This window comes from Mastomys coucha, unplaced genomic scaffold (genome assembly GCF_008632895.1).
Source record: "Mastomys coucha isolate ucsf_1 unplaced genomic scaffold, UCSF_Mcou_1 pScaffold21, whole genome shotgun sequence".
Classification (NCBI taxonomy): domain Eukaryota; kingdom Metazoa; phylum Chordata; class Mammalia; order Rodentia; family Muridae; genus Mastomys; species Mastomys coucha.
Genome location: NW_022196904.1, coordinates 141,525,961 through 141,540,306, shown reverse-complemented (window position 1 = coordinate 141,540,306; position 14,346 = coordinate 141,525,961). Strand labels below are relative to the sequence as shown.

Here is a 14,346-nt window from a genome sequence, read left to right as displayed (position 1 = left end):
TCTCTCTGTGTGTGTGTGTGTGTGTGTGTGTGTGTGTGTCAGATCTTATACTCTGGCACAAAGCCCCGCAAAGGCACGGCTGTTCACTCTCTAGGACCTAGAGCGGATCTGGCATCTACAGGTAATTTGCAGCACCAACTTGAAGCACCCTCCCATTTGGGCCTTAAGCTATTTCCCTAAGCTCAAATCTTCAAATTCAAATACAGAGATGCTGGGCCCTCCAGGCCCACACAGCTACCTCCCTCACCTTTCTCTGGTTCCTCCCATCATTCATTACTTAGAGGTTCAAATTGCAAACAATCCCCAATACTGACTGGGACCATCAGGGGCTGGGCCACACCATGGTCATCAAGGGCTATTGTTGGAAGGCCCTCAGGTAGGAACTGGAGTCATGCTCTTCCCCAGCATCTGGGCAGTATGAGGCTGGGCCTTTCTGAGGGGAACTTTTGAAAGTCCTTCCACATTCTCCTCTTTTAGGTATTGGCAGGAGACCTTGCCTTGGCTAGCACCTTCTTCCAAGGATGCCCAGTTGCCCCATCCTCAAGATTAGGCAGGGCTGGTGTTGGTGATCTTGACGGCCTGGGACATTTGGGAGAGATTCTGCAGCTCAGAGAACCTTTCCTGCTGACTGCAGTGATTGACTCTGTAGCAGGAGCCAGGGTACTTGCTATGTGGGACAGGACCCAGGGTAGGACTGGGCTGGGACAGGGAGAATTTCATAGGACAACCCAAATCATAGAAAACGCTGATGAGGTCCCAGAGCTACCAGGAACCCAATGTCACTAGCCTACTCGTGAGGGAGGGGGCTTGCCGGGATGATCTGGAAAAAGCCTGCTAGAGATTAAGGATGTTATTAATGTTTGGAAATAGAATGTGGGCTGTCAAGGTATCATGTCACTGTTGCTGAGGGGACAGAAAGACCCAGCTGCTGTCTGTGAGGTAGCATTTTAACACTCTTTCTAAAGACCAAGGAAATTGCCTGGGCAAAAAGGGCCTGTCATCAGGGATCCATGGTGCCAGGAGTTTGGGGTGGCATTGCTGGGGCAGGGGGTGGGCAATGAGAAAGTAATGGTCTATAAAGAACAAGTCCAGAGAGACAGAGTGCAGTCTAGAGCCCTAGGAAGGTTCCTGGCTGGAGGATGCAGTATGGTGGGGCCAGAGAGGATGCTGGTTCAGAATCTCCCAGGTGCCAAAGGCACTGGGCACCAGAAGTCCCCACCTACTCTGTCTCATACTCTATTCCCATTGGAGATGAGTGGTGGTGGGATGAGGCCATTTGTACGCTGGGCTTGGAAAGAGTACCTTCACATGCATACACAAACACACACTCAGACTGGCAAAGTGCTTATTATGCAAGGAGTCTAGGACATGGGGCAGACCTCAGTTATACAGGGATCTGACAAAATGATATGCATCCCCTGCTCGGCACACACACACACACACACATATACACTCACCACATCAAACAGCCTTCTTCCTCTGCCTTTGACCACATTCATGAGGTCTAACTGGTCCTACAACAAGGCAACAAGGCGCACACTCTAGACTGCAGTGTGTGCATAGCACACTTCCATGGTCTCAGAAGACACTGCTACTCAGGGCACAGAGCCCAACTCCCTCCAGCTCCTCCCTTGGAATTTTGAGGCAGTAGACCAAGGAACAGTAGAGGGCAGCTAGCTCACACGCCAGTCCACAGCAGGGGACAGGTCACACTCACACAGAGAGCTGAGCCTGTGGCTCTTCCCCAGGGAATGGGAGCCACACCAGAATGGAGAGGCTCACCCAGTAAATGAATTTGCTCTCTTGAAGGAACCATACTGGGTTATCCACTTCTTAGCTTATCCCCCATGGTTTCCTCAGCAGACCTCAAACTCTTTCCCAAAGGTATCTGCCACCTTCTCTTCCTACATGAATGTGGGGCATGGGGCCCTTACCCACTCAGGGCCTACGATTCAGCTTTCAGCCAGTCCTTATGGTTCCTCCGTGTATACTGCCTCAATCATCCCATTTTGAGCTGGAGTTGAGGATGGGCATAAGGGGTGGCGGTGTCTTATTCCTGCCTGCACCTGGGACATCTCAGGGTCTATCGAGATCACTTCCAGTAGTTCTCACAAGCCCTACTGTGCTTCTGGGCAGGATGGGGGGTAGGACTCAGGCTGAAGCCGCAGCACTTGTTTAGCTGCAGTTTGGGTGGGACCGATGGCTCACAGCTCTCCCTCCCGGCGCTCTCTCTCTCTCTCTGGTGATGAATGTCCCTCCTGACAGTCTCGTTACTTATTGATAGCCTAATCCCGCTCGTTAATTCCCCAGCCCTCGTTAAAAATGAAAAGAAGCCGTTTGTGCTTGTACAAACCAGGAGAATCAGGATGGATGTGCAGGCGGCTGGGGGGTGGGGAGGGGCGGGCAGTACCTTCTCATTGGTCAGAAGGCTATGGGTCTTGGCCACGCCCACTGGGGGCATGGGGAGGGAAAAGAGGGAATGCGACGCACCAGGGTTCCAGGAGCATCAATTCTTAGTCTGTGCGTGTGTGCCTGCAGTTCTTTATGCATGAGGTGGGGCTTGTGAAAGCACGCTCCTATGTAGTGCTCTGCAAGTGTATCCCCCCACCCCCACCCCACGTATGCCTCCCGGGTGTAAAAGGATGTATGGGATCTGGACCCAGGCAAAGAAAGGGGTTGAGTATGAGCAAGCTTGTGGTGTGAAGTTCTGTGCACATGTCCCTGACTGTGAGCAGACAGGCCTTCAGATTAGCCACTCCTTAGAATTCAGTAGCCAGTGATGGCAGGCAGTATGGCCTATCCCCAAAGGGTCTCCCAACAAAAGCCTCACCAGTTTGCGCTGACACCAGTGGCACAGGCCGCAGACAACGATAGTGACGCTAAGGCTGACGGTGATGATTGCAGAGACCAGCAGGACATCGCGGGTCGGCGCCCCTGAGGAGGACACACACACCACACAGTCAGAGCTTTATGGGCCAGAGCCACTCTCTATCCTAGAGATCCCAGAACAGTCCCCCTCCCCAACCCCTTCTTTCTGGCACTTCCCATTCTCAGCTTTGCTTTTTCTCCCAGCCTGAACCTGGGAAGTCCCTTGCTGCTCAGTGCCTCAGCTTCTTCATCAGCACAAATGGAAGAAACACATGGCTTGGTGACTCTATCTGTGTCACTCTCGAGAGGACACATGTGTCCCTGAGGTGCATCGATAATTCTAGAACCACTGCTTCCCTGTGGCCTTCTTGTGCTTCCACATGTCACACCTAATTCTGAACGGCAAGCAAGCGGGCCCAAAGGACATCTGCTTCCTGAGCACCTTCAGACTCCCTTTAAGAGCTCAGCCAAGACTCAACAATGACATGCGTAATCAAAAGGGAGTATCTGGAATGTTCTGCCCACATTAACTCAGCTTCCTTTGGTCTGGAAGCCCTTTCCTGGTCTCAGCTCCTTTCTCATCCCTGTTGGCTCCAGCCTCCTCAGCATTATTTGTAAGGACACAGAAGCTCACAAAAGCCTCTTAAAGCTTCCATTTTCTTCATTCTGGGGTCTTCTGCTTTAGGGGTGGAGACCCACTGTGAGAGGAAAACCCCAAGTTTCCGCTCAGATCCTGTTCTTTAGCTCCGTGGCTCGGTTTTCTCCTCTGGACATGCATATTTAACAGCCTCCCCTGTCTTCCTCACAGGGGGTTGTAAACATTAGCCCAAAACAAATGTACAGAATGCAAAACCTGGGCCAAAAATGACCATGTGGGGGAGTGAACAGAGAAAAAGCAACAAGGAGCATACATGAGCTCTAAATATGTGTGCACGGGGATGTGTCCTAAATCAAGAGGATGCAGTTTATTTACAGAGGAGCCCGCATGGGTTTCTCGGTGCCAGTGATTGTGGTAATTAAGAGTTGACGATATCTGTCTGGTCCTGGTTCCTGTGGTTTTAGCTTCTGCCTCTCTTCTCCTCTGGGTCTCTCTTGTATAGAGGCCTCACAGAGGAGGGCTGGGTGGTCATTCTCAGCTCTCAGACCCCTAGGCTCCCTCCCACCACCACCACCACCACCACCACCACCACCACCAGCAGCAGCACCCTGGGGAGCCTATTTACTCCCAATTCTTTCTAGAAGGCTGTTTGGGTCAAACCAACTTCTTAGACCTCCCAGGAAATGTCACCCTCACACAGCCTTCAGCAGCCCCCCACCTGCCAGCCCACAGAGTCCACTCCGGTACCAACTGTTCACTTCAAATCATAGGCAACCCCTTATGTGCAGCAGTGAGCTTTGGCTATGGAAAGGCCCCGATGTCTCATATCATATATGTGAAACCATATATTTACCATCAGTGTCATATATGTGAAACCATATATTTACCAACAGTGTCATATATGTGAAAGAGTTGATCTTTCCTAACTCAGAGGTACTTCACCTGTTGGGACAACATCATCTTTATGACAACAAATGAAATAAATGCTGTAAATTAGTTCCAATTCACAGATAGGGTAATTGAGGCTTAGAAGACTTGGACATTATGTTCAGTTTCTCAGCTGGTGGATGAGAACTGATGTTCAAGTCCAGAAAGACTGGCTCAGAGTCCATACTCTTTGTCTTGGATATTCGTTTGTGGTTCTCAAAATGTACTCTTTGGAACACCTAGTGTTCCTGGACTCTTTTAGGGGGCTGTAGAGATAGATTCTGAGCAGAGAAGCCTGAAGCCCTCTTCAGTCAAATCATCATCATTTCCCTTGGCTTTCCATCTTGAGCTTTTGTAGAAAATTACATTTGAAGAAGGGGATGCTGAGCAAAGTTGAATCCTTCTGGAAGGGTGGTTCAAGGGTCTCCTGCAGCTGGGATGCTATTATCTCTCAAGGAGCTGAACCCTCCCCCACAAGATCTCTCAGACCCCTCCGCATCCTTTGCACAGCCCTTGAAGGCAGGGTGAAACAAATGCTTGCCATTACAGATCACACTGATGTTGGAAATAAAAGTGACAAGGTGTCCTTGGCCAGCATGCCCTCAAGTGCTGTTACCATCAAGGGGCACAAGCGTGTTCTCGCCTGCCAGCCAGAAGGAATCATTCCCGGAGGATGGAGTCATTGTGTCCCTGGGCTACGAGGGACCTTGGAAGTCACAGAGTCAGGCCCCATGATGCATGATCCCCTCTGGATAGCCCTGGTGGTGACAGGGAGCTGTTCTTGCAGGAGGCTGGCTCTCCTGCAGACACCATTGAGAAGGCTGCTGAGGCTTGTGCTGAGTCCAATCTGTCTCCCTGGAACTCGCAGCCACAGTCCCCAGCCTGCCCTAGGGCTGCTCTGCCACATGACAGGCCTCTGAATCCCTGCCGACAGTTCTCGTGTCCCCTTCAAGTCTTCTCCGGGCAAAGCCGCCCTAGCTCTTTCTATCCCTTCCTCAGATGACATGCATGGTTTCAAGTCCCCTTAACGTCAGCACATTAACATTTGAGGAAAGAAATGTTGCAGCCCTAGTCAGCCTATGCCCAGGGTGGAGTTCCACGACCTCTCCTTGGGCAGAGGAGACATCCCGGGTCCCCAGGGGTGAGACAAAGACAAGGGCAGACAGATGACATTGGGAGACCTGGGAGGCAGGGCAAACCAGGAGCTAAGCAGAATGAGTCTGTTGGGCCAACTGTAGGAGTGTTCAGGGAGGGAGGGATGGGCTCAGGAATGATGGTGCTCCTCAGCCCAGGCCTTTGCTGGGCAAGTCACCACATGGGAACTCAGCATTCACAATCAAACTTCCTGTCCATACCATCCCCAAGCAAATCTGAAAGGAAGGAGAACTAAGGAGGTGAACCCCCTCTGAAGGGGGCCCAGCTGCCTGTGCATGGAACTCTCTAGTAGATCAGCTCCAGTGGGGTAGAGATTGGTTCCTTCTGTAACACCATTCCATCATGAAGGGTGAAACCTGGTATACAGTAGATGTTGAATAAATACTTTTTGGAAGAATCAATGAGGAAGACTCCCAGGCCTCTAGGAGTAAGACTAGCCCTGGGAGGCTGCCATTTATTAAGCACCCACTGTGTACTACACTTCAGGACCTGTGAAGACAGAGGCTGTCAGTGCTATACTCACTTCAGTATCCTTGGTGACACACAAAGACGTGCTCAGTAAATATTTGTTGAATATGTTCAATGCCTGCATATGTTATCTCATTTGTCACCCAAACAAGATAGAAGGGAAGAGATGGGAGAGGCGTCAATGACAGTCTCAGAGCCACTCTCTTCTACACACACACACACACACACACACACACACACACAGGCATTCACGCAAATTTCGAACCAGGACCCTGTTTATTCTTTCTCCACACCAAACTTTGCCCTACATACCCATGAGTTGCCAAGATCCTGATGAAAACACCTCCATGAAGCCTTCCTTAAACTGCCCAATGAAAATTGATGTCATCTGCTTTCAGTGTTCCCCGTACACTGAGCCTGCAACATCTTTTAGAGTGGAGTGATTTAGTGCTGGGGCTCTAGAATCAGACTTCTGGGCTCAAATTTTGGCTCAGACTTGTCCAAGTCACATGACCTAATCCCTGCATGCCTTGGTTTCTCTACCTGTGAGCCAGGGCTAATAATAGCACCATTTTCCTTGGACTACTGAGAGGCTAGCAGGAATTAGCACATATAATGTGCTTAGCACAGTGCCTGACACAGAGTAAGCAGTAATGCTGGCTATTATCATAGCATTACTGCATTGTACCCTGGACCAGAGATATCTGGGGCAAGGAGCTGGGCTCACTGAGAAGTGAATGAAACACTGAACGGGTCCATTCTCATTTCTTCCCAGGTCAGCAGAGGCTAAGGTTCACAATTTATTGGGTTCTTTGTATGCTTATCTTCCCCCTACCCCAGGATGTAGCCCTATAGAAGCTTAATGACAGCAGGCATCAGTGAGTGCTTCGGGAATAGAAGGGGGAGGGCAGGGACATGGGGGATGGGGGCAGGGGCAACAGCTGGAAGCCAGGCTGGGCCTCAGGTGTGAACTGCAGACCCAGTGCAGTCCTTGGTAAAGCTTTGGTTCCACTGCCTCTCATCTCCTCAGCAAGCCATGATTTATGGATGAACAGAATCAAACAGGACTGTGGGCTGCTGGGATGCCCTGGGGAAGCTGCTTGAGAGGCAAGTGGACTTGTGAGGGCAAGCTGCCTGGTAGGGGGAGGGCAGGTATATATACAAAGAACACAGATACAGGCACTGCAGGTCTCTTGTGTACACACACAACCCAGAGACTCATCTCTGACACAGATAATCATACACACACATATGCATGCGTACACATGGCCAGGTACAAGGCAGATGTCTGGTCCACTTTATCATTCATGAGGCCTGGGCTTTCTGGTGCTTCCTCTGGCCTGGAATTCTCACTCCTGGGTTGTTTGTCATTTGTCCACTCACATAGTATGCCCTCTTTCCTTCTGAGGTACAGCAGAGTAGGTATGGTAAGGCTTCTTGGAAGCTCATGATCTGGGTTCAATCCCCAGCCTCATCATGGTCCATGTGCATAACCCATGCAAGGCCCACAGTAGGTCTCAGGCCTCTCTCCCTTCCAATGTTGAACATCAGTCCTGCACTCTCCTGGTGTGCTGCCAGGACTGAATGACAGCTAACATTTATTGGGGACACCTAGTGTGACAGATACCACATCAGGGAGTTTGTACATACTATCTCTAGAACCTATTTAATATCCCCAACTGACAGGGGAAGAAGCAGAGGCCTGGAGAACCAACGTCCTTGAGCCTGTGCTTTCCCACCCTGCTACTGTGACCTCCCTCCTGCACTGCCTAGCCACACCCATTTTCCTCCTTCCCACATGCACCCAGGCCAGCCATTTCATGCCTGGAAGGCTTTGCATGATGTGTTAGTTAGGGTTCCATGGTTGTGATCATGACAATGACCAAAATCAGCTGGGGGAGGACAAGGTTTACTCCGCCTTACACTTTCCAGTACGACTCTATCAGTGAAGGAAGTCAGGGAAAGAACTCAAGCAAGGCAAGAAACTCAAGGTAGAGATGCAAGCAGAAGCCATGGATGAGTGCTGCTTCCAGGTTCACTCCTCTAGGCTTGCTCAGTTTGCTTTCTTATGCACCACAGGACTATCTGCCCAGAGGTGGCACCAACCACAGTGACTGGGCCCTCACACATCAATCATTAATTTAAAAAAAAAAAAAAAAGCTCTATTGGCCTGCTTACAGGCAATCTGGATGGAGGCATTTTCTTAATCAAGATAACCTGAGCCGGGCAGTGGTGGCGCACGCCTTTAATCCCAGCACTTGGGAGGCAGAGGCTGGCAGATTTCTGAATTTGAGGCCAGCCTGGTCTACAGAGTGAGTTCCAGGACAGCCAGAGCTAAACAGAGAAACCCTGTCTTGAAAAACCAAAATAAATGAATGAATAGACAGACAAGACAGACAGACAGACAGACAGACAGACAGACAGACAGACAGATAGATAGATTACCTCTTCCTAGAGGTGTCTAGGTTTGTATCAAGTTGATTGGATGGTTGGTACTTACAGTCTTCAAGTCACTTGACCAAAGATGGTCTTTATGCTTCCCATAAGCCTGCCTTCACTTTTCTTTCTCTCTTTCTTCCTTCCTTCCTTTCTTCTTTCTTTCTTGTATTTTTTTTTTTGAGTTTTTTAAACTTGTTTATTGTTATTTCATATGCAACGGTGTTTTCCCTGTGTGTTTTTTTTTTTTGGCATGTATGTCTGTGTGAAGGTGTTGGATTCCCTGGAACTGGAGTTACAGTTGCGCACTGCTACGTGGGTGCTAGGAAATGAACCTGGGTCCTCTGGAAGAGCAGCCAGTGCTCTTAACTGCTAAGCTATCTCTCCAGCCCTCCCATAAGCCTTTCTATGTACTGGAACTATGATAGCTCTCCATTTAGGTGAGCTCTCTCTATGGCTCTCTCTAGATCTCATAATTAGCTCTCTAGATCTTTTCCACGCTGGGAGTGCCTGGAGGGCTGAGACCCCAGATCCACCATCTCTGCAGCGAAACATCCACAGAGGTGCCATGGAGATAATTACTAAATAAATGCCTGCAACCATCCAGTTCCAGGAATGCCCTCTTCCCTCAGGAAGCCCTCCCCAAGGACAAAGCAGTGGGTATCTTTCCTCAAGAAGAACTAACTGACCTTCTATCTCATTCCTTTCTTCTTGGGCATAGACCTGTTCCCTCAACCAAGGCTATGGAGGTAATGCCTTCTCTTCTTATTGCTCGTATAGCACAGATCATGCTGTAGGGGGACTATGGGGTCCAGCAGAAATCTATACACAGGCTCCCCTACCAAAATTCACTCACATTTGTACTCATAGATGGTAACATGCATACTGTCTGTGCCTGCTTCTTCTCATCTTAACCTGGACTGTCCCCTTTCCTGGAGGCTCCTTCTGGCACCCCCAGCTTGCATACCACTTCTTAACAAGTACTTTTAGTAATAGTTGTTGATAGCATGAGTCAGGTCCACAGCCCCCAGTACCTATTTGAAAGTAAATCTCCTTTGGGGAGTGTGTGTGAGACAGGGTTTCTCTGTGTAGCTCTGGCTGTCCTAGAATTCAATATGTAGACCAGACTGGCTTCAAACTCCTAGAGACCCACCTTGCTTCTGCCTCCTGAGTTCTGGCTCATTTTAGAGTAAAGGAAACTGAGAGTTAGAGGGCCTCAGAGTCTGCCCTGGAGCACACAGCGAGAGAGATGAAAGCAGATGGGCCCTGAAGTCTTCAGGACCTGTGTTCCATGGCTTTCCTCTGTTCTACTCTAGGGATGATGTTTCTTGTTTTTTTGGTTTGTTTTTTGTTTTTTGTTTTTTCGAGACAGGGTTTCTCTGTGTAGCCCTGGCTGTCCTGGAACTCATTCTGTAGATCAGGCTGGCCTCGAATTCAGAAATCCTCCTGCCTCTGCCTCCCAAGTGCTGGGATTAAAGGCATGCACCACCACCGCCTGGCCAGGATGATGTTTCTTAAAACACTCCATGGCTAGAGAGGGAAGAGAGAGATTGGACACTGTATAAAGAAGTTACTGGAAGGATTTGTCCTGGCTATATTTTTGTTTGCTTGTTTTTTTGTCAACTTGACACAAGCTAGACTCATTAAAGAAGAGGGAACCTTAGCTGAGAAGTGCCCCACCAACCAGACTGGACTATGGGCAAGCTTGTGGGACATTTTCTTAATTAATGATTGATGCAAGAGGGCCTAGACCACTGAGGTGCTGCCCCTGGGAGGTGGTCTTAGATGGTACAAGAAGGCAAGCTGAGGAAGCCATGGAGAGCAAGCCAGTAAGCAGTGTCCCTCCATGACTTCTACCCCAGGGTTCTTGACTTGATTGAGTTCCTGCCCTGACTTCTTTCATGATGAACTGTGCTATGGACCTGTGAGACTTAAAAATAAACCATTTCCTCCCCAAGTTGCTCTTGGTCATGATGGTTTTTTGGGTTTTGTTTGTTTGTTTGTTTGTATTTTTAATCACAACAATAGAAGCCCTAACTAAGATAGGTCTCCTCAAAAACTGCCCAGAGGGAGCCATAGCTGAGTTTCCTCAGCACTTCAGACACCTTTCTGGCATATGTTGCCTACGGATCTTCCCCCACATGCTGGCCTGATAAAGGACTCTCAGTTGGTAGAGGCTTAGAAGAAGCTGGGGCCAGACACTGGAGCTGGGCTAGCTGGAACTGGAAAGCACAGAGTAGTCTGAAGATGTGCCCAGAGCTCCGTCATTGGTACTGCTTAGGGCACAGCTACTATGAGAGAGAGAGAGAGAGAGAGAGAGAGAGAGAGAGAGAGAGAGAGAGAGAGAGAGAGAGAGCAGAGTGTTGGGGTGCTTGGGTCTAGTCTGCCAGCACCTTCCCATCATGAGCCCATCTCCTCCCACCTGACCCTGCTCTCTAGGCAGTGCTTCCCTCAGCCACCAGGATGCTGTCCAAAATGGAAAGTCATGAAAGCTGGAGTCAGGGCTTCCCACATGAAGCCCCCCCTACAAGTGCATGCTGAGCATATGGAAATTGGGGGGGTGGCATTTACAAGTAGACTGAGCCTACCAGCCTGGGGTAAGTGATGTGGACATGGAGAAGGGACATTTGGGGTGCTTGTGTCACCTCCGTTCTTTCTCTAACTCAGTACACACCAGAAAGCCAAGCTGTGGTGAGAAAGGAAGACAGAACCACTGGGCCAAACCCTGAAGCCCAAGCAGGCAGGCAAAGCCCTGCTGCTTGGCATTCTGTAGAATTTTACATCCTCTCTTCACTCTGAAACTCCTCCTTCCAGGCCACCCACCGTGGAGCCTGGTAGCTCTCTCCTTGCAAGAGGAAGAGAAAATGAGATGGGTGGGAGAAGAGAAAAGGGAAAAGGAGAGGAGAGAGCCCAGCCTTTCCGGGGAAAGCTGGATCTTGGCCCTCCCCCATGCCCTCCTGGACGGCTTCTCTCAGAGTCCTTCAGGAAGCACTGGGAGAGCCCACAACACCTTGGGACTCACCTGGGGCAAGAACAAGAGAAAGCCTGAGGGGAATCGTTTTGGAAAGTTACAAGTAACTGAAGATAGGGGCTTAACACAAGCAAGCTTTCTCAACCTTGACTGTAATAAAAACAGATAATGCGTGAGTGAGCTAGGGCGAGCATGCTGGCAGGGGCCGCAGAGGCCGGCTGCATGCAGACAGTTTAGAATTCAGAAGAGGTGCCAAGTGAGTAAACAGCGAATGAAGGATTATCCTGATGGGCCAGGAGCCGGTCCAGCAAGAACTGGATAGGGACATGTCAGGATGCACAACACTCAGACTCCTCATCAGGGGGTAAGGCCTGGCAAGCTACAGGGTCTTATCCACACCTTCCCTATTTCTGCTCTCTCTTCCAGCAGACATCATCATGGCCTGGGGAATAATGGCTCACATTTGTACTGTGTGGAACAGTTTGTGAAGTGCTGGACAGTTTACCAAAGGTTTCACATCCATTTCTGCACTTAATGGAGGTCATAAGGGCATCTTCTGTCCAGTAACCTCCTCCCCACACCACAGCCACTCTCACCTCCCACAATTCCTGGCTCAGGGAGGCCTGGAATTGCTCTGAGTGCCGGCCTTCAGCCTCAAAAGAATAGGAGGGGAGACAGGCCATCTGCAGATCACAAAGATCTGCCGAGGACAGAAGCCACCGGGATCAAGGCCATTGAGGATGGACAGGTTCAAGTGTCAGATCCATGCAGGGTATCTAGCCAAGTTATCTGGGAACCTGCTGCTCTCCCTGCCCACCTTGTTCCCAAAGCTGATGAGCTGCCTGGGTAGCCATGAAAACGATCACATCCATCAGAGCAGCAGGAACCCAAGAAAGGAGGAGCTCGCAGGAAGGGCCTCTCCAGCAGGAGTGTGGAGCGGGGGCAGGATCAGGGATGTGCGATGATTAAGTACAAGCCTTGACCACTAGTTACTCCTATGAATAATGCATTGTTGTGCCTTGGCCTAAATCAGCATCTTATTGTTATTAATAATACACGGCAGCACAGAGACTGGGGTTGGAGTGATACATTGTATCTCATTGGAGGATCTCAGAGCACTGCACAGTTCCTCAGTACTGATGACTCAACTCTACCTCCCCAGGCTATAGGCTTCCTTACCAGCCAGGAAGGGCACCTGTCCTTCTCTGACTTCCTCCCACCTGAGGCTTGGAGGCACGAAGGCCACAGGAGAAAGGACTCATCCATCCTGAATTTCAAATCCTCAGCTAGGGTTCTGGGTGGGGGAGGGGAGAACACTTAATCTTTGCCAGCTCAAGGGCTCTTGAAGATGCAACGTTATGTGAAGCAGCTTCCAGAGATGTTTAAGAAGGAAAGAGGTAGCTAGAGAGGGACTCCACACTAGTGGAGATCTGAATCCATCAGCTGTGTGACCTTGGGCTACTCACTCACCTCTCTGTTCTCAGCCTTGTCGCTAGAACTCAGGGTGTCTGAGATTCTCTCTTGTGCGTTATTTCTCTATACTACAAGATATCGGTCACAGGGTTAGTGATTTGGAGGACTTAGTGACTCGGTGCTTCAGTGCTGCCCGTGGTACTGAAACAGAGGTGGCCCGGACGTCCCTGTCCTTGGTGCTGAACACTTCTGTCTCAGAACTATGACCTCCTCTATACCGCCCCTCTGATTGTTCCTATAGAGGAAGACTCAAGAGACTGGAACCTTCTCACAGTTACAGCGCTGTAGCTTTCTCTTTGTCAGTCCCTTCCTGACCAAACTCCAGCTGAAGCCATGAGAAGATCTCCAGAACTCCTTTTCTTTAGATGGGGCGGTCCCATCGAGTCGCAAGTCTCTCCACTAATAAAAAGACCACACCCACTTCCCTCCCTCCAGGGCAATCTGCCACACTGCCTCCTGGTGGCAGTCTTGGAACCTGCACTCACAGCAGGAGCACAGAAGGTCCCCAGTGGTGAAGAAGCAGCAGACGGCCTGGCCCCCGCCGCCCCCTCACCGCTCCCAGGGCAATCTGGCACGCTGAGCTTGCATCATTGCCCAACATAAGCATGCTCCAACTCGTCTGTCCTTGTCCTGGTGTGATTGGATGCCATGCTGCCCTGGTCACAATGCAGACTGAACTCAGATGACCAAAGTGCACCAAGCAAAACTTGCTATTTCCTCCTCCAGGTGGTGGGTGGTGTTGACTCGACAAACACCAACCTTTCCTCCCACTACTTGGCCTGAAAATGCCTATAATTTGCTACGCTTGGGGCAGAGGCTCCTTACCTCACAGCCAGCTGAATGAGGAGTTTCTCACAGCCCTTCCCTAGACTAAAGTGAGGAGTTTGGGGAGGCCATAACCACTGACACTCCTAGTATACAGGTGGGAGGCTCTTTATGAAGTAGTTGTGTTTGGTGACTCTATGGCTTGTTTGAAGTTAGCCTGGCTGCCTGAAGAAACTCCCCCAATTACCCAAAACAAAAAACCAGGATGGGAGCTAGGGGCACAGCTCAGCTGGTAGAGTGTTTGCTTAATAGGCGCCAGGTCCCAGGTCTGGTTCCCAGCACATCATACATGAGGAATAATAGTTCATACCTGTAATTTGTCATTCAGGATGTGGAGGCAGGAGGATCAGGAGACCAGTCTGGTGATCCCTGAAACCCTACTTCAGAATGAACAAACAAACAAAGGAAAGCAGGTGAAATCACCAAAGACAATACTGAAGCACAGCTTCTCTGAATTCAGGGAAGGAGTGAAGTCAATTAGCTTTAATTACGGTAAAGCTATCTAGCACCATTCACTGAGCACTTATTCTATGCTAAGCACCGTGCGAAGAGCTCTGCAAACACCATATCCTCTACCCTCACAAACACCATATCCTCTACCCTCACAAACACCATATCCTCTACC

At 50.0% G+C, this 14,346-nt stretch overlaps 1 protein-coding gene across 6 annotated transcripts in view; it reads right to left on the bottom strand.

Annotated features, from left to right (window-relative positions):
- Positions 1-14,346, bottom strand: part of Syt7 (synaptotagmin 7) — a 64,233-nt gene that overhangs the window by 34,684 nt on the left and 15,203 nt on the right. For all 6 annotated transcript variants that reach the window (XM_031389670.1, XM_031389671.1, XM_031389672.1 and 3 more), the window contains exon 2: positions 2,831-2,934. In XM_031389670.1, the coding sequence (XP_031245530.1) occupies positions 2,831-2,934 (104 nt within the window). The remainder of the gene's footprint in view (positions 1-2,830; positions 2,935-14,346) is intronic.